We start from the raw sequence: 25,577 nt of genomic DNA on the forward strand, positions 1-25,577 counted from the left end.
TATGTGGTTCTTTATATGTATTTCAACCCTCTCCAGTAACCACCTGTCAAGATTTCCAAAGCAATCTAGGCAATTAAAGTACACATTCTTTTCCAATTTGGTGAAAAGTGTATAAAATCACTAAGATCTATTTAAACATCCCCACTTGAGTGTTAATGGACCTTTAATTGCATAAAGGTTGTGTGTGATCAGTAGCTCAAAGAGGGCAAAGTTTATTTCACAGTTTGATAAAAGGACCCTATTTTTACAGGCTAACAGTGATAGCAGTACATTAAGGTACTAAAAGGATTTCGCTTTCATTTTTAAGACATCGTGTTTGACCTTAGTCCTGCTGCTGTTGAGTTAGTAGACAGTGAATTTGTATTCCTGTGATTTGTTTGTTTCATTTGAAAGGTACTTCTTTTAGGAAAAGAACCGATATGAAATGTAAATAATAGTAAATCCTTAGTGACAATGCATGTTTTTCATTCTGATGTGTCAGAATGAAATACGGATATATATGGCTACATATTATGATAATTTAATGAACTGAAGGAGAACAGAAATGTTCACATCTACTGTTGATGGGCTAACGAATACAGAAAGAACTTAAAATTTTGAACTTCAGTGGAAAAGCAGATTTACCGAAGAAGGTATGTGAAAAGGTTAAAAAAATACATATGTACATTTTGCACATTCTCGGGCAGGAAAAGCACAAGCTGCACCTGTGGTGCACAGGCCGTTGGGAAGATCCTATTTAATAGGCTTCATTGTGATCTGTATCTGCAAAGGTTGGTTAATAAACAGGTAACCAGCACTGAGGCCAGCTTGCCTGCAACAACTTCTCTGCATGGTGTACTCTCCAAAACAAAGCACATAGACACTGTGTCTCAGGAGTTGTTTCTTGCCTGTGCTAACTTCCCCACCGTATCTCGGAATTACTGGGAGCGGAAGGAGCGTGGTGTTATTTGGCATATCCAGAAGTGTATTGACAACTATTGCACAAGTTCAAATAAATCGACAGATTCCTGTGTCCAGGGAAGTTCTCCGGCAGTGTTTCATTTAGTAAGATACTTGAAGCTATAGATAATTGAAAGGAGAAAAATTTGGAGAAAGACCCCCAAGGTACTGTAAGGACGTGAAAAAGACTGAATAAATTTTAAAGATTGCTGTCATGGCAGATTTGACCCAAATACTAAGATTTGCAAAAAATAACTTCAAAAAAAATTGTAGACGAAAAATGTTTTCATGATGTTCTATAGACATTCTCTGCTAGGTGATTGTAACATTGGCAGTAGTATGTATGGATAAATGATCGAGAGCAAATGAAGACGTCTGGCCACTTCGTGACTGATATATGTCTGTGTAACTGTAGTCACAGCTTTTAGGAGAGCACAGACTTTTGTATTTACCTATTACCCTTCTGAGTGAAGAAAAAGCAGTGATCCCATGTTTGTTTCCAGCTGGTAAGATTGCTATACCATTCAAGAGAGCAAGCTCATCAGCCTTTTCCTTGGTCACTACATAAAAACTGGGCACCCATTTGAGGCTCTCCCCTAAATGGTATCATCTAGCCACTGAGCAATCCACCTTTCCTCCACTATTAGTGTTGGCTTCGTTCTGAGTGATAGTCTGCCAGTGGAGTGACTAAATACAAAACACGCTGTTACACTTTAAGTGCCAAAAAGCAAGCAGTATCAATTGTGAAAAAAACGGAATTTCAAAAATCTTACTGCTGTCATCATTTCAGTATCTGTAAAGACAGGACCTTAGATCTTCATGACTATTTTGAACTTGATACTGCGTGTAAAATCTGGTGATACAGAGCATAAAGTAATACAACGTTCAGGGAGCTTTTAGTCACAAAATTGTCTGTGGGAATAGTCTTGAGCTTTAATCTATTTTCAGGTTAAGCTAGTGAAAGCTTCTTGAGGTCACAAATAGGTGTGGGGTTTTTTTTGTTATTTCTGTTGTTTCAAAATCCATAAAGGGTTATAAATCCTCTGTCATAATAAATATTGATTCTTCAGAAAATCCTGTCTACTTTTGAAATTACAAGGTTATTCCTTCAAATTAGGCTGGCAGTGACCCTTGTGTAAGACTTTGTTTCCAATAAGGTTATGAAGATTTAATGACAATATAATTCTCTGTGCAAGTCGAACTTAGCTATTTAGCTCTTTTATTGATGGTGCACAAAAAACATTTGAGCTCATTTTATTATGTATTTGGTTCTGCATGGCTGATCACAATAAAAATGAATTAAAGACTGTCATTCAGTCAAGGACAAATGAATATACAACAAAAAGAAAACCTTTCATGGTATTTTTTGACCAAAACTGGATTTTGAACTGATTCTTTAAAGCTGAATACAAACATCAAAAAGTAATATAAAAGGTGGTGAAACTCATTTGAAAACAGCAAGTAAAAAAGTTAAAAGGTTTTTAAAGGCATATTTTCTGTTTGAAATATTAGAACGTTCTCCTCAGAAGCTCTCTGGATTCTTTAAGTATCTTCTTGCTGTCTGGTACACACAGGTCTACCATTTCCCTTTGTGTTTCAGAATGGAGAATAGGACACCCAAACTCAGTGTGGTGTGCAGGGCACAGGACTGCTGTTGACCATGCAGATGCAAGGAGAATCCAGTTAAATACTCGGACTAATGCTTCCCATTACTGGGATCAGAACAGAGTAAGACTTTGAACTAATTTTGGGGAGTGGGGCGGAGTGTTTCTTTTCCTACCAGTTCAATTTCTCTTCTATCCATAAATGCGGTTCAGATTGCTTCAGCTTGGCAGGTGGGAAATACATATGCTGTATTAATAAAGATTTAATTTCTTGGCTGTCATAGTAGAACAGTCTAAGGGGAAAGAGTATCTAAACAAATTGGAGATCAAGATCAAGCCTTTTATGGGGTTGTATTTTTGCAGTGCTAAACATCTCTTACAAAGAGGAGGAGCTCAGATGAGAGGTGGAGCAGTTACTATAAGACAGGCTTATAGTGGAGTAAGTGCAGCATCTGTCATCATATTTATCAAAAGTGATGAGAACTGAACTGGGGTGTTGTTACTGGGTGTGTGATGAAAGGACCCAGATGGTCCTTTCATAAAAGTAGTACTTCTACCTGAAGCTTTGTAAGGGTCCCCCACACGGTAGGCATGGGAATCTGTAGACATCTGGTAGAGATTCCTTGAGAAATCTTGTCTTGTAATCCTCTCAGTTTTGGATTTGAATTGTAGTATTGATACTCCCTCTCTTGTTTTGGTTTGTTTTCCTGCTAATTCTATTCACATGGTATTTAAACAGAGTTTTTTCCACTTCTATTTGCCCTTCGTTTTTATGAAGGCTACAAGGGTCTTGTTGAAATTGCTGTAGCAAAATCTATTCAGCTGCTGCTAGCAGAAATAATTGTATATATCACTTGTGCTTTCAAGTGATTCAGTGGTAGCAACCAATTATTTCTGTCACCAGGTAGCTAGCTAATGGTGGAGAGGTCATTTGTCCTGGAAAGTTCTGATCCAATTGCTGTGCTTTCTCTGTAATATGTTTGAGGCTTATTTTATTGTAGAATATTTTTTTTAAAACCCTTTAAGTGTACCCTGAGGAGAGTATCATACAGATCGTACAGAGTCAGCCACAGTTCACTGAAAATATAAGAGTTTAAGAAAATGCACTGTTTACAGTTTTTTCCTTTGGGGGGGAAAGAAAGATTGAAGAAAACGTCCAGAGGGCCTGGGTCATGAAAAATGTTAACTTAAATCCCAGTACCTAACAATGAAAGTCACCTGCTGCTTTCAGCCCGCTTCATTAGTATCACATAGGAAAGAAACACACTTAAAGAATTCTGCCTTTTTCAATCTGCAATCTATATTACAAAAAATCTGCATGTTCCCCTTCATACGTTATAGCTGTTATGCACCTTCTATGTATGATGGACTAAACTTGCCCTTTGAAGCTCAGTAAGTGCCTTTAGAGCTTTGCAGTACCTTGTCAGGCTTTTTTAATCTTTTATACATTGTTCAAATTTGATAGCCTTTTTTAACTAGATAAAATTCCACTTTTGCAAATGTGTGAGAAGTGATAAACCTATAAAGACTTAAATTTCTAACTTGATTTAAGCACTGTTTGTTGAGGTTTTTTCTTTAACTGGTGCTCACATTGCCTACTCTTTCTTAATATATTTTTAATACTTTACATATAGTTTGTGTTTACATACTTTTGCTGCCTAATAATTCTTTTATGTTCCAAGTTGGGGATTTGAATAAGTGGGTATTTCTGCAATAACAACACGTATTACTGAGAAGATTAATACAGTTTATCAATAGAAGTCCAAACCATGAAATGGGCTCTGCTGTCTTTGCTGGTTTTAGCAGTCTTATTTGCTTCACTTAGCTCCTCTATGAACAAAACACAGACCAAAATTACCAGTGCAGCAGGTTATATAAATACCTGTGGAAAAACATGTAAACACATCTGAAGGTCTTGCTCTGCTGTACAGTGTTACTTTTGAAGGGCAGTTTAGTATTTTCTCCAGCCAATGCAAGGGGTGTTGGTCTCAGCTGTTGCACACAGCATTATGGCTGTTCCACATGACGGCTGCAGACAGTAGATGATGAAAACCTCCTAGCCTGCACAGTAGGAATGTACTTTTCGCATGTGTATGGCCTTGTACTGCTGTAGCACTTCCAGGTAGTCTCCTCTGTGTGACCATCACCTGTGGCCCGAGAACGCCATATACACATGGTATGCTGGAATGCTTACACGCTAACCTGGAATGCTTAAAATGCAGTAGCCAGGATCATCAAGCTAACCAAACTGAAGCAAGGGTAAATAAACAAGAGTTTAAACCATAATCCTGATATCTGTGCATGAGCTTCCCTTAATTTCAAAATTCTATAGGTGAAGTTTCAGAATCAGTGTGTTTAAGAGGTATTACAGGTTTTCTAGTCTGTATAGGTTCTTAGACTATAGGTTCTTGACACCACAGTTCCTTAAAACCTTTCAGTAGTCATTGAGCAATCTGACTAATTCTTATGAGATGATCTCAGCCTCTCTCCTGGGGAGAACTGTGGGCAATGAAATGTCTTGTTTTGGTAGAAATTTTTCTGCTCCCACCCTATCCACCCCCTGTGTATTATTCAGGTTGCCATTCATTTTCCTTAAACAACAGCAGGATCAAGAAATGAAGTCATGTAGTTAGTGTGAGACAGTGAGATCTGTGATAACCCTCATTTGCAGGAGAGATTGCTTCCACAGGCAGCTGCGCAGACACACGCTAGAGTGGTGGGATAAATGTGGTTTAGGTTTGGTTTTTTGGTTTGTTTGGTGTTTTTTTTTCCCCTGGGCTCATCATTACACTGAAAATTTAATTTGTTTATTTATAGCCTTCCTTATGTTCTGAAGCATTCTTTTTATGATTCTTCCAACCATTTCTTTTGATGGTATATTGTTCTATACGAAAAGCCACTCTTTTTTCTTGCTTTTTTTTAAGCAATGCTACTTCAGCTGTGAAGGTTGCTAGAGAGCAACAGAAGTCACAGAATCTCTCTTTGGAAATGAGATGGTTGCCATGACAATGCTCCCAGCTGCTTCTTGTCCCAGATGAGAAAATCATTTTTAGACTCCTATATTACAAGGTTAGGCTACAATATTTTAAACTATACAGTATAGCTAATTGATTTGAATCAAAGATCAACATATTGCTTGTTAAAAATCTTCGGGCTGATAATCGGCTAAAGTTGTTGAATCAAATATTTGTGCAGGTACTTACCAAATATGTTTTGCTATTTGTTTTTGATCAGATACTTGAAGTAAAACTTGTGCATTCAGATGGAAAATATTTTCATCCTACTGACTTTACTAAATGTATTTTGTAGTAGAAATTATCCTGAAAGCTGACATATCTGATAAGTAGTGTTTAAAATATGACTCCGAGGTTGAATCATATGTTGCAGTATGCCGAATCTGGATCAAACCTGAAATGCTAGATACTTTTAAGATTTATTATCTCTGAAGTCCAGACAACTGATGATGGAAATGAAGTGTTGGTTGTTTTGCTGGTCTCTAGTCAACATCACTTTGAGGAGGATTATCACCAACACCGGTTCAGTCCAGTCATGGTGTGTCTAGCCAGTATTAAAAAACTCCATGCATGGAGGTTTCACAACCCATCTGGGAAAGCTGTTCCCATGCTCCACTACTCCTGGTGAACAAGCTGTCCCAAATGTCCGGTCTGAACCTCCCAAGTTACAGGTTGTGGTTATTGCACCATGTTATTGTTAGGCTATGTGATTAATCATGGTAAACACAAAAGCCTGGTGAGGTTCAGCTGAATAGTGACAGGCAGAGGAACCCTCATTAACCTAATCAGTGAAAACTGGAAGACACAGACTTGACTGCTCCTAAGACTACCAAAGAAGAATGATTAGACCGTTGTCCCTGGTGTGAAACCCAAAGAAACTCTCCCAGAACTCCTTGCAGAGTGGAGTATTGTCTACAGGGGACTTGCTGTGGGATGCAGAGGGAAGGGCATTTTGGAATTGTTTAGAGGTTATTATGGGATGCTTTTAACAGGACTCTGGGAATGTGTGAAACTTTCTATGGAATGTTTAGAGGAAGGACCAAAGGTTGGGAAAAGCAGGGATCTGTGTAGCAGGGAAGAACAAGCGTGGTTTGATTTCTTTCCTGACCAGTCTACGCTGGCTGTTTTTCATCACCTTGTCATCCCCTGTTTTTTTTCATTCTATTATTTTCTGTGTTTTGAAATGTAGCTCACTGTTCTTTATTTCTCTTAGTTTTCCCCCTTTTTAAAAGATAGGCCTCTACTATGCCCACTGAAGTCCTTGGGAACTCCATGACTTCTAAAGGGTAATTGTAAATGGTTTGGAGAGGATTTGCTGGTTAATATGTGCCTGTAGAATTTAATCTGTCCTTGCTACTTTGAAAATATCTCACTTCTTCAGTATCTTTGAGATGTTTTTCACCTAATCTGGTTTCTAGTCCTACTCCTTCATCAAAATTAATTTTTTCAGTATCTGATCACTGTTCATGAAGTCTGCAACAAAAAGTGCATCAAATCTGTGCCATTTGCCCTCCTCCCTCATTAAATAATGGATTTTTGTTTTTTACTTCTTTTTATTGCCAATGCATTTACAGAATATTTGTCTGTTTATGTTCCTTGCTAATGGTAACCTTTTTAATCTTAATCTCTAATTTTATCCTAATCTGTTATTGTGTTATTCCTATGTACTCACTCCTAGGAATTTGTCCTTCTATTCCTCTCATTTGCACAATTTCATTCTGAATTTCAATTTTTTAAAGAACTCTTGAACCAGACATTTTGAGCTCTTGGTATGGTTCCTGTCTGTCTTAATGAGAAATAGTTTGCTATTTCTCCTTCATTATAGTACCTTTTATTAATTGCCAGCCCCCTTAAAGAGCCTTGCTCTCTCAGACTCCTCTCCCAGCAAGAGAGGATAGAAAATGGTTGCCTAAGTTTCTTGGTCTACTTTGGCTGGTTTTTTTGTTGTTAAATATATTGTCCTTACAATACTGCACAAACTTTCCTTTTCCCAGAGTCACAAATTCTGTCATATTAAGATAGATGTCACTTAAATTGCATTCCACACAAATACTCTCCAACAATTTTCACCTGCAATGATAGTATCTGGCAATTTCTGCCACCTTTGGAATAAAAAGTAATTTACAAGATATGTCCTGTCATACTCTTTTCCAAAGCTACCTGAGTAACTTAAGTTTGTCATTATCACTAGTCTTATCTGTCAGATAACCAAACAATTATTTTCCAGTGTCTTCCATGAGGATGGATTTGGATGTATTTTTCAAGTTAGGTCCTACTTCAGTGTTTTTATTGAAAGTGAACCCTTTTCAATTCAGTTAAGTTTCTACACCTTTTGAATTTAGTCTGTGGTTGAACAGGAATACATGAAGAATATGTTTTTAGTGTTTACTTCAAACCTTGGAATATTTTAATGAAGAAATCAGAAAAAAAAGTTGCTGAACATTTCAAAAGTAATATGTTTCTAGGAGGGAAGCATTTGTTTTGTTTACATTCAGTCAAAAATATATAACTTGGTTCATTTCCCAAATAATGGTTTGTCTCACAAATAATGTGTAAAAAGAGATGTAGAAGCTGTATTGAAAATAGTCTTATGTGCAATGTGTTTCAGCAGTTAATAACTGCTTTGTGCGTTGTAGGACAAAACACACACTTCATATGCCATTGCCAGCTCAGAAGTTCAAGAACAAGTGAAAACTGTTACGAACATTTTGCTACTTATCCTATACAAAGATACCAAAGTGCAATTAGCCAAGCTTGCAAGCAATTCAAAGTCACTCAAAGTTGCAGAAGTATTTCTATGGCCTGGTTTTGCTGTTTGATTCCCTCCCCCCCCACCCCCGCAAAGAAATCATTTGTGGTGTGCACTTGTAAACTTCTTTCAGGAAAGACAGTCAGTGAGCCCTTTTATAGAACTTTGTCTCTTGAGTTCCCTGGTATGCAGAACAAGGTTATTGCATGAAAGTTAGCATTTTGACATGTTTCTGGCAACAATACAAAGCCATAAATCATGCATCTCAAGCCTTTTGAAGGCCCTGGGTATGCAGGTTGCTAGCCTGTGTCAAAGCCTTTCCTGTATGATAGAGGTTGTCTTGGGCATAGTGATTATGAAATGTTTTAAAATAGTTTTCAATTCTTGGAGAAGTCAGGATTGGGGTTAGCAGAACTGCCACCTTGGACTTCCAGAGGGCAGGCCATGGCCTGTTCAGGAGCCTGGTTGACAGAGTCCCTTTTGAGAGGCAGTCATAAAGGGCAAAGGAGTCCAGGAAGGCTGGACATTCTTCAAGAAGGAAATCTTTAAGGTGCAAGAGCAGGCCCTCCACATGTGCCAAAAGAGGAGCCAGCAGGGGAGGAGACCTGTCTGGCTGAGCAGAAAGTTTTGACTGAAACTCAGGGAAAAAAAAGAGAGTTTATGACCAGTGGAAGACAGGCCAGGCAACTCAGGAGATCTACAAGGATGTCATGAGGTTATGCAGGGAGAAAATTCAGCCCAACCTGAACTTAATCTGGCTACTTCCATAAAAGACAATAAAAAATGTTTCTATAAATACACTGGCAACAAAAGGAGGGCTAAGAAAAATCTCCATCCTTTACTGGATGAAAAGGGCAACATAGTGACAAAGGATGAGGAAAAGTCTGAGGTAGTTAATGCCTTCTTTGCCTCAGTCTTTAATAGTAAGACCAGTTGTTCTCTGGGTACCCAGCCCCTTAGCTGGAAGACAGGGATGGGGAGCAGAACAAAATCCCCATAATCCAAGGGGATATGGTTAGCGACCTGCTATGCCACTTAGACATACATAAGTCTATGGGGCCAGATGGGATCCACCCAAGGGTACTGAGGGACCTGGCAGAAGCACTCACGAAGCCACTTTCAATCGTTTATTAGCAGTCCTGGCTAACGGGAGGTTCCAGTTGACTGGAGGTTAGCAAATGTGATGCCCATCTATAAGAAGGGCCGGAAGGAGGATCCAGGGAACTACAGGCCTGTCAGTCTGACCTAGGTGCTGGGGAAGGTTATGGAGCAGATGATTTTGAGTACCATCACACAGCACATAGAGGACAATCAGGTGATCAGGCCTAGTCAGCATGGGTTTATGAAACGCAGGTCCTGCTTGACTAACCTGATCTCCTTCTATGACAATGTGACCTGCTTAGTGGATGAGGGAGAGGCTGTGGATGTCATCTGCCTGGACTTCAGCAAAGCCTTTGACACCATTTCACACAGCATTCTGCTGGAGAAACTGGCTGCTCATGGCTTGGATGGGCATATCTTCAGTGGGTAAAAGCAGGCTGCATGCTCAAGCCCAAAGAGCTGTGGTGAATGGAGTTAAATCCAGCTGGCAGCTGGTCATGAGTGGTGTTCCCCAGGGCTCAGTATTGGGGCCAGCTCTGTTTAATATCTTTATCAATGATCTGGACACGGTGATTGAGTGCTCCCTCAGTAAGTTTGCAGGTGACACCAAGATGGGCGGGAGTGTTGATCTCCTTGAGGGTAGGAAAGCTCTGCAGAGGGGTCTGGACAGGTTGGATTAATGGGCCGAGGCCATCTGTATGAGGTTCAACAAGGCTCAGTACTGGGTCCTGCACCTGGGTCACAACAGCCCCATGCAACGCTACAGGCTTGGGGAGGAGTGGTTGGAAAGCTGCCTGGCGGAAAAGGACCAGGTCAACAGCTGGCTGAATATGAGGCAGCAGTGTGCCCAGGTGGCCAAGAAGGCCAACGGCATCCTGGTTTGTATCAGGAACAGTGTGGCCAGCATGAGTAGGGATGTGATCGTCTCTCTGTACTCAGCACTGGTGAGGCTGCACCTCGAATACTGTGTTCAGCTTTGGGCCCTTCACTACAGGAAGGACACTGAAGTGCTGGAGCGCATCCAGAGAAGGGCAACAAGGCCAGTGAAGGGTCTGGAGAACAATTCTTATGAGGAGTGGCTGAGGGAGCTGGGATTGTTTAACCTGGAGAAAAGGAGGCTCGGGAGACCTTATTGTTCTCTACAACTACTTGAAAGGAGGTTGTAGTGAGGTGGGTGTTGGTCTCTTCTGCCAAGTCACAAGTGATAGGACGAGAGGAAGTAGTCTCAAGTTGCACCAGGGGAGCTTTAGATGAAAAATTTCTTCACTGAAGGGGATGTCAAGTATTGGAGTAGGCTGCCCAGGGAGGTGGTGGAGTCACCATCTCTGGAAGTATTTAAAAGACATGTAGATTTGGTGATTAGGAATATGGTTTAGTGGTGGACTTGTCAGTGTTAGCTTTAAGGCTGGACTCAATGACCTTAAAGGTCTTTTCCAACCTAAATGATTCTATGATTCTGTAATATTTATTGTCACTTACTAACGTCATTATCCAGACTTCTGAGGTTAAATTAACACTGCTTCACCCTTGCTAGAACTGATGGCTTCATTATATGAATTAGACATGGATCTTTTTCATATCCCTTACACAAGGAGTCTGATTAGTTGGAATATAGTACCCCAGTTGTGTTTGCAACTAAATTCAGAGCTTGAGGAAGTAGTAAGATGATCATTCTCCATCATGTTCTTCCTTTGCAAGGGTGTGCCATGAGCTGTTAAAATTTAGAGAACTTCTAAATTCCACATAGGAGCAGCTACATTGGAAAAAGTAAAATGAATGCTTGCCAGTTAGAGCAGAATCAGAGGGATAATTAAAACTTCAGCATATTGTGAAGAAGGAATATCATAAAATCATAGAATGGTTTCGGTTGGAAGGGACAGTATACATCATCTAGTTCCAAGCCCCCTGCCATGGGCAGGGACACCTTCCACTAGACCAGGTTGCTCAAAGCCCCATCCAACCTGGCCTTGAACACTTCCAGGGAGGCGGCAGCCACAGCTTCTCTGGGCAGCTTGGTCCAGTGCCTCACCACCCTCACAGTAAAGAATTTCTTCCTTACATCTAGTCTAAATATACCCTCTTTTAGTTTAAAGCCATTACCCCTTGTGCTGTCACTACATGCCCTCGTAAAAAGTCCCTCTCTGGCTTTCTTGCAGGCCTCCCTCAGGTACTGAAAGGATGCTATGAGGTCTTCCTACAGCCTTCTATTCCTGTGGGCTGAACAGCCCCATCTCTCTCAGTCTTTCATCCTAGGAGAGGTGTTCCACCCCTCTGATTATTTTTGTGGCCCTCCTCTGGACCTGCTCCAACAGGTCCATGTCTTTCTTGTGCTTAGGGCTCCAGAGCTGGATGCGAGGCTCCAGGTGGGGTCTCACCAGAATGGAGCAGAGGGGCAGAATCCCCTCCTTCGACCTGCTGGCCATGCTTCATTTGATGCAGCCCAGGACACGATTGGCTTTCTGGGCTGTGAGCGCACACTGCTGGGTCATGTTGAGCTTCTCATTAACCAGCACCCCCAAGTCCGTGTCCTCAGGGCTGCTCTCAATCCATTCTCTGCCCAGCCTGTATTTGTGCTTGGGATTGCCCCGACCCATGTGCAGGACGTTGCTTTTGGCCTTGTTGAACCTCATGAGTTTCGCACAGGCCCACTCTCAAGCCTGTCAAGATCCCTCTGGATGGCATCCCATCCAGCCAGCGTGTTGACTGGACCACACAGCTTGGTGTCATCGGCAAACTTGGTGAGGGTGCACTCGATCCTGCTGTCCATTTCACTGACAAAGATGTTAAACAGTGCCGGTCCCAATACTGACACCTGAGGAGCGCCCCTCGTCACTGGTCTCCCCTTGGACATCAAGCCATTAACTGCAACTCTTTGAGTGTGACCATCCAGCCAATTCCTTACCCACCGAGTGGTCCATCCATCACATCCATGTCTCTCCAATTTAGAGACAAGGGTGTCATGTGGGACAATGTCAAACACTTTGCTCAAGTCCAGGTAGATGTCATCAGTTGCTCTTTCCTTATCCAGCAGTGCAGTAATCCTGTCGTAAAAGGCCACCAGACTTGTCAGGCACGATTTTCCCTTAGTGAAGCCATGTTGGCTGTCACCCATCACCTCCTTATTGCAGTCATTGGGCTGAGAAACTTAGTATCTTAATTAGCAGGGCTAACAGTAAGCCATTATAGTAACGCATTATTTTGAAACTTGTATACAACTGTACTGGGTTTGGCCAGGACAGGGTTAATTTTCACCGGACTCCAGGAAGGGGCACAGCCGGGGGGTGGGGGCTGACCCCACCTGGCCAAACAGAGCCCGGTATTCCATACTATGTGACGTCACGCTGGGTTCCGGTGGAGGGGGCAGTGCGGCGGGGACTCACTCGCGGCTGGGGAGGGCGCAGCGCCGGTCCTGTTCGGGAGAGAGGGTCTGTTGTGCGAGTTTGTGTCGTGTTTTCTCCTTATCTGTATCGTTGTTTTTCCTGTTCCCTCTGTTTGCTGTTCTGTTAAACTGCCCTTATCCCGACCCACCAGTTTCTGCCTGTTTCTTTCCATTCTCCTCCGCACGCTGGCGGGGGGAGGGGCGGCTGGGTGGCGCTTTTGTTGCCGGCTGCAGCTGAAACCAGAACATTAAATTTGGCGCCCAACGTGGGGCGGGGATAACGGCAGGGCTGAGCAGCAGGTGTTAAAACTGCTTTCTTACATTTTGTTAAATTTTGTTATACGCGTTTTTCTGTGTTAAAATAGTCGCCGGTAAAAATGTTTCTGTCTTTCATCAGATGGTTGTGGTTTTTGAATCCGTACTTGCTGTACTTGTTCCCTGTGGTGCTATTCATCGTCACGGGGAAAAGGATCAGGATTATGATTTTACTGTACTGTATGATGTCGACTTATGACATGATAACATCACTGTGCATGAAATTAGGCTTCTATTTGCATGCAGCACTGCGGTCATTTCCATACCTCGGATCCTATGTCTTGGAATTTGTTAATAATCGAACCCAGCCTGTGGGGAAAACTGGAGGGGATACCTTCCCCCACTCTTTCGCCCCACCTCTCTCCTTCAGGCTGGTCCTAACAGCTTTTGAGAATTTCGAGTACCCGTGGGATGCTCAGGCCAGCACTCTCCTTTTGTTATGCTTCCTGAATGGGTTGCAGGTTTTGTTTGGGGTTAAACGAGTCGTTAAGAACATCGTGCAGGGACCTGCCCTGGGGCCGGATCGCTGTGAGTGGCTGGGTGTGTGGGACAGCATGGGCAGGTGTCTAGGGCAGTGGGCACCCCCGGTGTGTTTTAAACTCACCCCTGAACAAATACAGAATCCGGACAAACTAGTAAAATATCTGCAAAAAGTGTGCTGCCACCCTGGGAACTCCAGAGAGACACAAATCACCTCAATGTGCTGGGGTCTGGCCCACACCTACCGAGCTTCCGTGTTCAACACTGTTCAGCGCCTTAAAGGGGCAGGGGGGGGAAACGAAGCAGCAGGCACTGGTGCTGCCCCCCCAGCCGGCCCTGCAGCACCTCCAGCCCAGCAGGCAGTCACAGCCCCCCTCCCGACCAGCACGGCCGCTGCCACAGCTGCAGGGTCTGCCTCGGTTTCCCTGGCAGGCACAGCAGCTTCTCCAGCCCCAGCTCCAGCAGCAGGCATCACGGCTGAGCCCAATGACCAACCTGTGCAGGTAGCAGTCGCCCCTGTAAAACTAAAAGTCACAAAGAGAGCAGATCGCTCCGGGAGGGATGACAATGAGCCGGGGTCATCGCGGGAGATAGAGAGATCATCACCCGGTCCCTGTCCCTGGGCGAGCTGCGAGACATGCGGAAAGATTTCAGCTGCCACCCTAGCAAGCACATTGTCGCCTGGCTGCTGCAGTGCTGGGATAACGGGGCCAACAGCTTGGAATTAGAGGGCAAGGAAGCCAAGCAGCTGGGATCCCTGGCCAGGAACGGGGGCATTGACAAAGCCATTGGGAAAAAGGAACAAGTCCTGAGCCTCTGGAGGAGACTTCTGTCAGGCGTGAGGGACAGGTACCCCTTCAGTGACGATTTTGTATGCTATCCTGGCAAGTGGACCAATATGGAAAGGGGTATTCAGTACCTGAGGGAATTAGCTGTGCGGGAGCTGGTTTACTGTGACACAGACAATGAGCAGGTACCCACAGACCCAGATGAACTCCGGTGCTCACAATCCATGTGGAGGAAGTTTGTGCAGAGCGCACCATACTCACATGCCAACTCACTGGCAATAGTAGACTGGAAAGGTAAGGAGGCACCAACAGTGGATGAGGTGGCTGTCAGACTCCGGCAATATGAGGAAAGTCTCTCTTCCTCCCTTGTCTCAGCCATGGAGAAACTGGTCAAGCGACTAGAAAAGAATATGTCCTACTCCCCACCTGTACGGGCCAGTGTCTCAGCTATTAGGGGGGAAGCGTTTCTCTGCTCAGGAGAGGGAATACAGAGGCTATACACCCCGGGGCACCCTGTGGTTCTACCTGCGTGACCACGGACAGGACATGAGGAAGTGGGATGGAAAACCCACCTCAAGTCTAGAGGCACGAGTGCGTGAGTTGCGAGGTAAAACAATCACCAAAGGGAATTGTGCTAGGAAAAATGCTACTTTAGTTTCCAGCAGCCAGCTCTCCAGACCAGATAGACAGTTTGTTCTTGATTCCGATCCTCTGGAGGGGACCTCCAAGTCATTCTTAGAGCAAGTGAGTAGCAATTTCTCTGACCAGGATTAGAGGGGCCCTGCCTCCAGCTAGGTGGAGGAAAGGGACAACCGTGTTTATTGGACGGTGTGGATTCGGTGGCCTGGCACGTCAGATCCACAAGAGTATAAAGCTCTAGTGGACACTGGTGCACAGTGTACTTTAATGCCATCAGAGTTCAAAGGATCAGAGTCCATTTGCATTTTGGGAGTGACAGGGGGGTCCCAAGAGCTGACTGTATTGGAGGCTGAAGTGAGCCTCACTGGGCAGGACTGGCAGAAGAACCCCATTGTAACTGGCCCCGAGGCTCCGTGCATCCTTGGTATAGACTATCTAAGGAGAGGGTATTTGAAGGACCCAAAGGGGTATCGGTGGGCTTTTGGCAGAGCTGCTGTGGAGACGGAAGAAATTAAACAGCTGTCCATTTTGCCTGGTCTCTCGGAGGATCCTTCCGTTGTGGGGTTGCTGAGGGTGGAAGAAAAACAGGTGGCCATTGCAACCACAACGGTACACTGGCGACAGTATCGTACCAACCAAGACTCCCTTCTCCCCATTCATCAGCTGATCCGCCAGCTGGAGAGTCAAGGAGTGATCAGCAAAACTCGCTCACCCTTTAATAGTCCCATATGGCCAGTGAGGAAATCTATTGGAGAGTGGACACTAACAATAGACTACCGTGGCCTGAATGAAGTCACACCACCGCTGAGTGCTGCCGTGCCAGACATGCTAGAACTTCAATATCAGCTGGAGTCAAAGGCAGCCAAGTGGTATGCGACAATTGACATCGCTAATGTGTTCTTCTCCATCCCTTTGGCAGCAGAGTACAGGCCACAGTTTGCTTTCACCTGGAGGGGCGTCCAGTACACCTGGAATCGACTGCCCCAGGGGTGGAAACAGAGTCCCACCATTTCCCATGGACTAATCCAGACTGCACTGGAAAAGGGTGAAGCTCCAGAACATCTGCAGTACATCGACGACATCATTGTATGGGGTGACACAGCGGAGGAAGTTTTTGAGAAAGGGGAGAAAATAGTTCAGATCCTTCTGAAAGCCGGTTTCGCCATTAAGCGAAGTAAAGTCAAGGGACCTGTGCAAGAGATCCAGTTTTTGGGGATAAAATGGCAGGATGGGCGCCGTCAAATCCCAATGCATGTCATCAACAAAACAGCAGCTATGTCTCCACCAACCAGCAAAAAGGAAGCACAGGCCTTCTTAAGTGTTGTGAGTTTTTGGAGGATGCACATCCCAAATTACAGCCAGATTGTAAGTCCTCTGTACCACGTGACCCGGAAGGAGAATGATTTTGAATGGGTCCCTGAGAAACGACAGGCATTTGAACAAACTAAACGGGAGATAGTTCATGCCGTAGCCCTTGGTCCAGTCCGGTCAGGGCAAGATATTAAAAACGTGCTCTACACCGCAGCCGGGGAGAATGGCCCAACCTGGAGTCTCTGGCAGAAAGCACCAGGGGAGACTCGAGGTCGACCCCTGGGGTTTTGGAGCCGGGGATACAAAGGATCCGCGGCCTGCTACACTCCCACTGAAAAAGAGATTCTGGCAGCATATGAAGGCGTTCGAGCTGCTTCAGAAGTGGTGGGCACTGAAGCACAGCTCCTCCTAGCTCCACGATTGCCGGTCCTGGGCTGGATGTTCAAAGAGAGGGTCCCCTCTACGCGTCATGCCATCGATGCTACGTGGAGTAAGTGGGTCGCGCTGATCACCCAGCGCGCCTGAATGGGAAACCCCAGTCACCCAGGAATTCTGGAGGTAATCATGGACTGGCCAGAAGGCAAAGATTTTGGAGCATCGCCAGAGGAGGAGGTGACACGTGCTGAAGAGGCCCCACTGTATAACCAGCTGCCAGAAGATAAGAAACAGTATGCCCTGTTCACGGATGGGTCCTGTCGCATTGTGGGGAAGCAGCGGAGGTGGAAGGCTGCTGTGTGGAGCCCTACACGACAAGTCGCGGAGACTGCCGAGGGAGAAGGTGAGTCCAGCCAGTTTGCAGAGGTGAAAGCCATCCAGCTGGCTTTAGACATCGCCAGTCGAGAGAAGTGGCCAGTGCTCTATCTTTACACCGAATCTTGGATGGTGGCCAATGCCTTGTGGGGGTGGCTGCAGCAATGGAAGAAGAACAACTGGCAGCGCAGAGGCAAACCCATCTGGGCTGCCCCATTGTGGCAAGATATTGCTGCCCGTCTGGAGCAGCTGGCTGTAAAAGTCCGTCACGTGGACGCCCACGTCCCTAAGAGTTGGGCCACTGAGGAACACCAAAACAACCACCAGGTAGATCAGGCTGCTAAGATTGAAGTGGCTGAGGTGGATCTGGACTGGCAACATAAGGGTGAACTCTTTATAGCTCGGTGGGCCCATGACACCTCGGGCCACCAAGGAAGAGACGCGACATACAGATGGGCTTGTGACTGAGGGGTGGACTTGACCATGGACACCATCGCACAGGTTATCCACGAATGTGAAACATGCGCTGAAATCAAGCAAGCCAAGCGGGTAAAGCCTCAGTGGTATGGAGGACGATGGCTAAAATATAAATATGGGGAGGCTTGGCAGATTGACTACATGACACTGCCACAAACCCACCAAGGCAAGCGCTATGTGCTCACAATGGTGGAGGCCACCACCAGATGGCTCGAAGCCTACCCTGTGCCCCATGCCACCGCCCGGAATACCATCCTGGGCCTGGAAAAACAAGTCCTGTGGTGACATGGCACTGCCAAAAGAATTGAGTCGGACAACGGGACTCACTTTCGCAACAGCCTCATAGACACCTGGGCCAAAGAACACGGTATTGAGTGTGTGTATCACATCCCCTGCCATGCACCAGCCCCTGAAAGATCGAGCGGTACAGTGGGCTGCTAAAAACCACTTTGAGGGCAATGGAGGGTGGGACTTTCAAAAACTGGGATACCCATTTAGCAAAGGCCACCTGGTTGGTTAACACCAGAGGATCCACCAACAGGGCTGGTCCTGCCCAGTCAAAACCTCAGCGCCCTGTAGAAGGGGATAAAGTCCCTGTAGTGCACATGCGGAACATGTTAGGGAAGACGGTTTGGGTTAGTCCTGCCTCGGGCAAAGGCAAGCCCTTCTGCAGGATTGCTTTTGCTCAAGGACCTGGGTGTACCTGGTGGGTAATGCGGAAGGATGGGGAAGTCTGATGTGTACCTCATGGGGATTTGATTTTGGGTGAGAATAGTCCATAAATAAATTGTATAAAGTTAATTGTTAAAATAACCCTGTCACTGTCTGTTATCACTGTTATAATTTTTATATTTTGTACCAGTAGTATCGTAGTAAGAATCGTCCAGATTAAAGAAGGATGGACTTTTTCGATGAAAACCTAGCAGAGCACAGCGATGATAGAACTGGACCTGGTTTTCAACAACTGGCACCCAGCAACTTCATCAAGATCAACATCTCCTGCAGACTGTGGGCACAGGCCGCACCAGATACATCAACCGTGAGCTCCGGATGCAGCAAGTGACCACCCATCACCACACATCACCTCTCCTGCCACAGAAGACCATTACGACAGATGGAGCCCGAAGTCATGGATTAAATGAACTCAACGGATACTTTAGAGTGATGATCCATAGACTAAGGGAATGATATCTGGAGACAGGAGAAGTGGTGGTGATCAACTGGACAATGGGGGACCTGGGCATGACGTAGATGGTATGGAATAAGGGGTGGATAATGTCCTGGGTTTGGCCAGGACAGGGTTAATTTTCACCAGACTCCAGGAAGGGGCACAGCCGGGGGGTGGGGGCTGACCCCACCTGGCCAAACAGAGCCCGGTATTCCATACCATGTGACGTCACGCTGGGTTCCGGTGGAGGGGGCAGTGCGGCGGGGACTCACTCGGGGCTGGGGAGGGCACGGCGCTGGTCCTGTTCGGGAGAGAGGGTCTGTTGTGCGAGTTTGTGTCGTGTTTTCTCCTTTTCTGTATCGTTGTTGTTCCTGTTCCCTCTGTTTGCTGTTCTGTTAAACTGCCCTTATCCCGACTCACCAGTTTCTGCCTGTTTCTTTCCATTCTCCTCCGCATGCTGGCAGGGGGAGGGGCGGCCGGGTGGCGCTTTTGTTGCCAGCCGCAGCCAAAACCAGAACAACAACCAAACCATACCAATGTAAAGTAGTCCTACCTTAAGATCATTATATAATTTTTAGGGCTAGAAAATTATTCTCAAAATACTTGATCAAGAGCAGAAAGAGAGATGTAATGATTTTTGTTGTTTTTCAAAGTTTTCATCTATAGAAATAGATGCCTTTCTGAGCACAAGTGAAGGAATGTTGTTGCCCTTTCTTCTCTCTTCTAATCATAGAATCATAGAATCATAGAAAGTTTTGGGTTGGAAGGGACCTCTAGAGGTCATCTAGTCCAACCCCCCTGCAGCGAGCAGGGACACCACTAACTAGATCAGGTTGCGCAGAGCCCTGTCCAACCTGGTCTTGAATGTTTCCAGGGATGGGACCTCCACCACCTCTCTGGGCAACCCGTTCCAGTGTTTCACAACCCTCATTGTAAAGAATTTCTTCCTTATATCTAGCCTAAACCTACCCTGTTTTAGTTTAAAACCGTTACCCCTCGTCCTGTCACTGCTGTCTCTACTAAAAAGATTGTCCCCGTCTTTCCTATAGGCTCCCTTTAAGTACTGAAAGGCTGCAATCAGGTCTCCCTGCAGCCTTCTCTTCTCCAGGCTGAACAAGCCTTAAGCACTTCCCACTTCACTTCTGCTCTGCCAGCTCATATGAAATTTTGGAGATGAATAAAAAGAAGCAAACAGCAAGAAAATAAAGAAAAATGAAAAGACGGGGGAGGAGATAAACAGTGATGGAAAATAAAGGAATCAAAGGCACGAAACAAAGATGTATCCCAATGTATATCAGGGTCACATGAGACCCTATCAATAAATACCACTGAAGTCAAAGGTGTTCTGTAGAGTATATCAGTGCAGACAGAGTGGAAAGTACCTTGTCCTGCCCTTTCTTAGCATACTATTTCAGCAAGATCTGTATCTGTTCAATGCACTTTTACTATGTCAAAAGATACCATACAGTATTTTCATGCCTTAGCCAAGGTTTATAAAGCTTGGTACTAAGCAGAAATTAGATACGTAAAACACAGGTATTATAAATTCCCTGAGCTGCATAATGCTAAAAGCAGAGAGAATGTTTTCTTAAACTTTTCCCCATAGCTCTGCTAGTGACCAGTGTCAGGGAAAAGATACTGTTCTGACTCCCTGTGGCCATCCTCATGTATAATAAAGCATTGCTTGTACTTTAAAAATGAAGAGAAATATCACTGAGGTTTAAATGTTACAAGGAAATCTTCCCTACAACATTGGTTATATGTATTTGTTTAATTGCGCATGAAATACAAATCCTTACATGTTGTGCTTTCACGGAAGATGAATTATTGAACAACATAAATTATGCATAGTACAAATCCTGAAGTAGAGCTTGCACTCTGAGAAACGCTCCATCAGTTTTAATTGTGGCTTGTTTCAGGGATGGAATCTGATCAAAGTGCGTTTCAGGCTGGATCAAGCAGCACAGAAACTTAAGTGCTGGCTTATCTTGAAAGGGGTAAATGCTAGGTTAGACATCATCTGAAGGTCATGCAGATAGACTACAATTTTTAGATATATAGCAAAAATTAATTCATCTAATTCATTACAGTTTTGACCTGAATTAATGTTAATTAACTCTTGTTAATCCAAATAAACTAAAGTAGAAACCTGTTGACCAGTCTGTTCTGCTTTTGTTTTTTCTGTTTTTAGAGCTCTGAGACATTGCTTCTGATTCATTCATATTAAAACATGAAATAACAACAAGGTTTATGGTTGGTTTGTTCCTAATACTTAAAAATCAGGTTGTCTCTATGCAATTTTAAATGTGACTAGCAGTATAGCATCTATGCAACCTATGCAAAATGACATAGTAAATTTGAGCATCTGCCTGGATGTATTTAAGCAACATAAGTAATTTTCTGAACTAAAACCTCTTCATGGTTCTCTATATCTGGGTCTATTTATAAGTCAAGGAAATCTAATTTAATTACGATGTTGTTTTAGTCCTTATGGAAGAACTTTGTACTTATAATTCATACATTCTTACTTGCAAGTGTAATATGTCAGATCAAAGTCCACCAGAGTAAGCACACAGTGTGAAATAATGAAGATGAAATTTTGCTTCCTTTTAGATAGCGTGTTGCAGCTGATTTATTCACCTGGACTTAAGTAGCAGGCCAAGTACAACTGTAGAGAATGAGCTCATCCATCTGTGTGTGTTTTTCTTTGCCAGGCTTCACTTGAAAGAGGTAAGGTGCCTGTCTTGTGCTGTTTTTCTCAGTTGCTTTCTTAATAATTTATAATACCAAGTTCTATTCTGGAATTAAGTGGATCTGTAAATCATTTCAGTGTGTAAATATGAGAGAAGAAAAAAGACTGACTCACTCAAAAATGCTAAAAGAGAAATAAAACAGCTAAAAAAATAATTCCAGATCCAAGTACAGATTTCCTGAAGTTTAGTGATGCTTGTGGGTTAGGTTTTGATTTTAAGTCATTTATAATATAATAATTAATAATAGCAAGAATAATAGAAGCTTTCAGGGAAAAAGATATCTGACAGTGTAAATGCAGGCATAGCAGAACTTAAATGCTTTAAGGGAAACCATGTGCTGAATTTCATGGAAGGTAATTTTCCAGTTTATGATGATCCAAATGTTAAATGACCAGATTTGCACAAAACAGCAAATTGCATGTTAATAGTAAATCAAAATTACTACTGAATAGTTTTAGGCAGAGTAGAAGATTCTGGTGTGTTGGTTTCCTGTATGATAGGTATAAAAATTAACTCTCAAACATGAACTTTATTACAATGATTTATCTGAGATATTTTTTTAAAAAATGTGCTGAATATTTTTTCACTCTGGAAAACTGTGTGCTGAATCTGCTGCTAAGCCATTAGATTTTTAAGGAATGTGGCTCTGTTGCAACATAAACCACTGTGGGGAAGGATACTGGCCTCTGTAGACTCTGTGCTGATGCTGGCAGGAAATAAGCTCTGACTGAAGATCTGCTTGCTACATCTGTTTTCTGCCTTCGTCAAAGCCACTGTGGGGAGCTCAGTGCTTAATAAAAATAAGTAAAAATTAAAAGAATTTGGCTAGAGTCGAAGTAAATGTGTCCTTTGAGAGTATGGGAAACATTTGTTACCCTAATTCAGTCTAAGCTGTCGTTGATATAGAAATTCCTCTTCAGTCAAGCTGAGATTTGCTGAAGTGAGGACCCCAGGATTTAGTCCAGTAATAGCCTAAGCCTTACTGCTATGTTGGGTGGAGGGTTACTAGATGTGTAACCCCAACAGGAGGACAAAATGAGGCTCAAAACTCTTTTGATTCAATATATTGATCCCTTGTGGGTTTTGAAGAGACAGAAGAAAAGTTCTCTTTGCTTTGTTTATTGAGCTTTTATTAAAAAAAAAAAAATCTGATTTAAGCCTGTGACCAATTATTTAAAGCTGTAGATGAAAGTTCATAAAAAGCATAGTCCAGATGTGCTGAAGTGAGTTTTCCACTGCATGGAAATATTCTCAGCACTCGGAAAGCCATGTTTGAGTACTGTTTGAACTACAGAGAGTCAGCAAAGCCAGTGTTCCTGTTTCTGCCAGTTCGACTATTGGTGTCTCTATTTCCCTACACTTTAGACTCGGGGAATAAGCAAAATTCAATTCTGATGAATGGAAGATGTGCTTTTTCTTTTGTCATTACATTATTTTCTATGGCTTTTTGTCACAAAATTACATTATGTTTCATTGCCCAGCATAGCACAAGGTGACAGAGCTGAGAGATGCTCTAAGTGTCACAGCACAGTGGTCCATGTCAGAGGAATGACCAGTCGGAAATAGAATCATAGAATGGTTTGGATTGGAAAGGATCTTATAGATCATCTGGTTCCAAGCCCTCTGCCACAGGCAGGGACACCTTCCACTAGACCAGGTTGCTCAAAGCCCCATCCAACCTGGCCTTGAACACTTCCAGGGAGGGGGCAGCCACAACTTCTCTGGGCAACCTGTTCCAGTGCCTCACCACCCTCATTGTAAAGAAATAAAGAAATAGGGCGTGAGACATCAGGAAAAGGAGAGGTCCTTGAAAGATGGGAGAAGCCAATTTTGGCAGAGGCTCACTATATTGAAGCTAGGTATTTTGATTCCTTTTTCCTTCAGGACTTTCATACTAAATGTCATAAATCTTTCGATTTTCAATTCCAGTCTGTGTTACAGTTCTGTATTGCTGCAGGAGGACTGACTGGGAAGGAAGATGCTGTTGATGAGCTCAGCGGGATTTATTCTGTTCTTGCTCTCCCATTGCACTGTGTCAGTGAGCACCAAAGAGGCGATGGGCTTGGCTAATGCTCACCTTCTCCCCCAAAGAGGCTATGAGAAACTGGGTAACAACAATGAAAAAGGTATTCATGAAGAGAGTGAGTGATTTGGATGCATGCTCTGTTTTAGGTTGTTGCTTGGCTGTAACATTTTCAGCCGGAAGGCAATCATTCACTCATTCTAAAGGACAGAGCTCAATATCTGTAATTTACTATTTGAACAGAAATTTACTTTAAAACTTTTTTCCTACTCAGATTATCCAAGGGATTGTTTTGAGATTTTTCAGCACTCCAAAGGAAATTCCAGAGATGGTCTTTACATCATCCAACCAGAGGAGGACCCAATTGTTGTCTCTTGTAACATGCAGGATGGTGGCTGGACAGTAATCCAGCACATTACAGCCAATAGTACTGTCGACTTCGATAGGACCTGGCAGGACTACAAATATGGATTTGGCTCCACTCATGAGAACCACTGGTTAGGAAATGAATATATGCATCAGTTAACTAGCAGCTCTGTGAACTATATACTTGAAGTTAAACTTGTAAACATAAACGCTGAAATCAAATGGGGACAGTACGAACCATTCGTTATTGAAGATGAAGAGTCTCAATATCAAATCAGGGTTGGTCTATACAAAGGCAATGCCACTGATGCTCTGACTCTGGACACAGAAGCTTATCTCCATGAGAACCAGAGGTTCACTACCAAGGACAGAGACAATGACAATTACTTTCAGAATTATGCTAAACTAGAACACAATGGCGTTCCTGGCGGAGGCTGGTGGTACGACGCGTGTGCTGGAGCAAATCTAAACTGTAGGAACATGATATACTGGCAAAAGGACTGCAATAAGCAACGCATGTGCAAGTTTGCGTGGATGATGATCAAACCCATTGACCACAGCCTGTTGTATTCAGCCAAGTCCTGTCCATATCAGAAAGTTGAACTGTAGATAAGCCGCATGTACTTTGAAAGGCACATGGATTCTTTGTCCAGTGACTGAAGTGAACTCACACTGACTGAATAATCACACTAAGTAATCATGATTGAAAATTTAATTTGGGCTTCTACAAGGGCTTTATGATAGCATATCATTCAGGACTGGACCAGAACATAGACATCTACCAATGACACGAGTGAGAAGTCCCTGTCAGAAACTGAGGCCTCTACCAGAAGATTTAAATAATTTTATAGTATTTTAGCCACAGGAGGAGTCAGGTATGAAATCCAGGATGTGATGTCTTGTACAATACCTACATGAATATGCATGCATTTCAGAAGGTTTTGCTGCAGTATGAATATTCACAGTGGATCTCCTACAAATGCACATCTTCATGTATTATGCAGGAAGGAAATTGCCAGTGAAGTACCTACATTTACAAAATGCATATTGGAGAGTACTATGTACCATAGGTCAGCATCAGGCCTTTCCTTTTTACCTTTAGTGAAAGACATTTTAATATATAAAATTGGAATTAGCCACATCTCCCATGGCTTCTTTGTCCTTTCATTGACATTTCTTTTTATCTCTACTTTTTAATGATCCCCTACACAATAAAGTATTTGGCACAGGCTTTTCTTTTCTTCTGTCTTTTTAGAACACCCAGAGCTAACAGGATCATCAGCTTTCCCATTTGAAGCTACTAATCCAAAGCTTACAACTCCTCCGATTTTTTCACCAAGAAATTCAATCAGCATATTTTTTAAAAGATCAAACTGATTTTGCAGTGGTTTTACTTATTGCTCCATTTTTCTTCTGAATATTACTCCATTTCGTTTACCATGTTTTGACTGTTGCTTCTCCCTGTTCCATGATGCGCTTCAGCTTTCTCTTTTTGAAATGCCACTGTGAGAAAAGAAGAGAGTGTTGGCTCTATCTCACATTTGCTAGCTTCAATTGTTTTGGCACTCAACCTTGACATTATTTAAATAGTGCCTTTTTTTCTGATTATAAAATAGACAATCCTTAAATTTAATGATAAATTAATCTGTTTTAAAATAATAAAATCAAAGGATTTCAGTTTTGATAACCTTGAAGACTTTTTTTTCTTTTACAACTGTTTG

General features: G+C 43.3%; 2 protein-coding genes across 2 annotated transcripts in view; one reads left to right on the plus strand and one right to left on the minus strand.

Moving 5' to 3' along the window:
- The window catches only part of CHRM5 (cholinergic receptor muscarinic 5), a 116,301-nt gene that overhangs the window by 19,672 nt on the left and 71,052 nt on the right, over nucleotides 1-25,577 (minus strand). The gene's annotated exons all lie outside the window — the stretch shown is intronic.
- LOC104326978 (fibrinogen-like protein A) lies at nucleotides 23,446-24,465 on the plus strand. Its single transcript, XM_075425054.1, has 2 exons — nucleotides 23,446-23,593; nucleotides 23,765-24,465. The coding sequence occupies exons 1-2, from the start codon at nucleotides 23,446-23,448 to the stop codon at nucleotides 24,463-24,465; spliced, it is 849 nt and encodes a 282-aa protein (XP_075281169.1).

This window comes from Opisthocomus hoazin, chromosome 7 (genome assembly GCF_030867145.1).
Source record: "Opisthocomus hoazin isolate bOpiHoa1 chromosome 7, bOpiHoa1.hap1, whole genome shotgun sequence".
NCBI lineage: Eukaryota > Metazoa > Chordata > Aves > Opisthocomiformes > Opisthocomidae > Opisthocomus > Opisthocomus hoazin.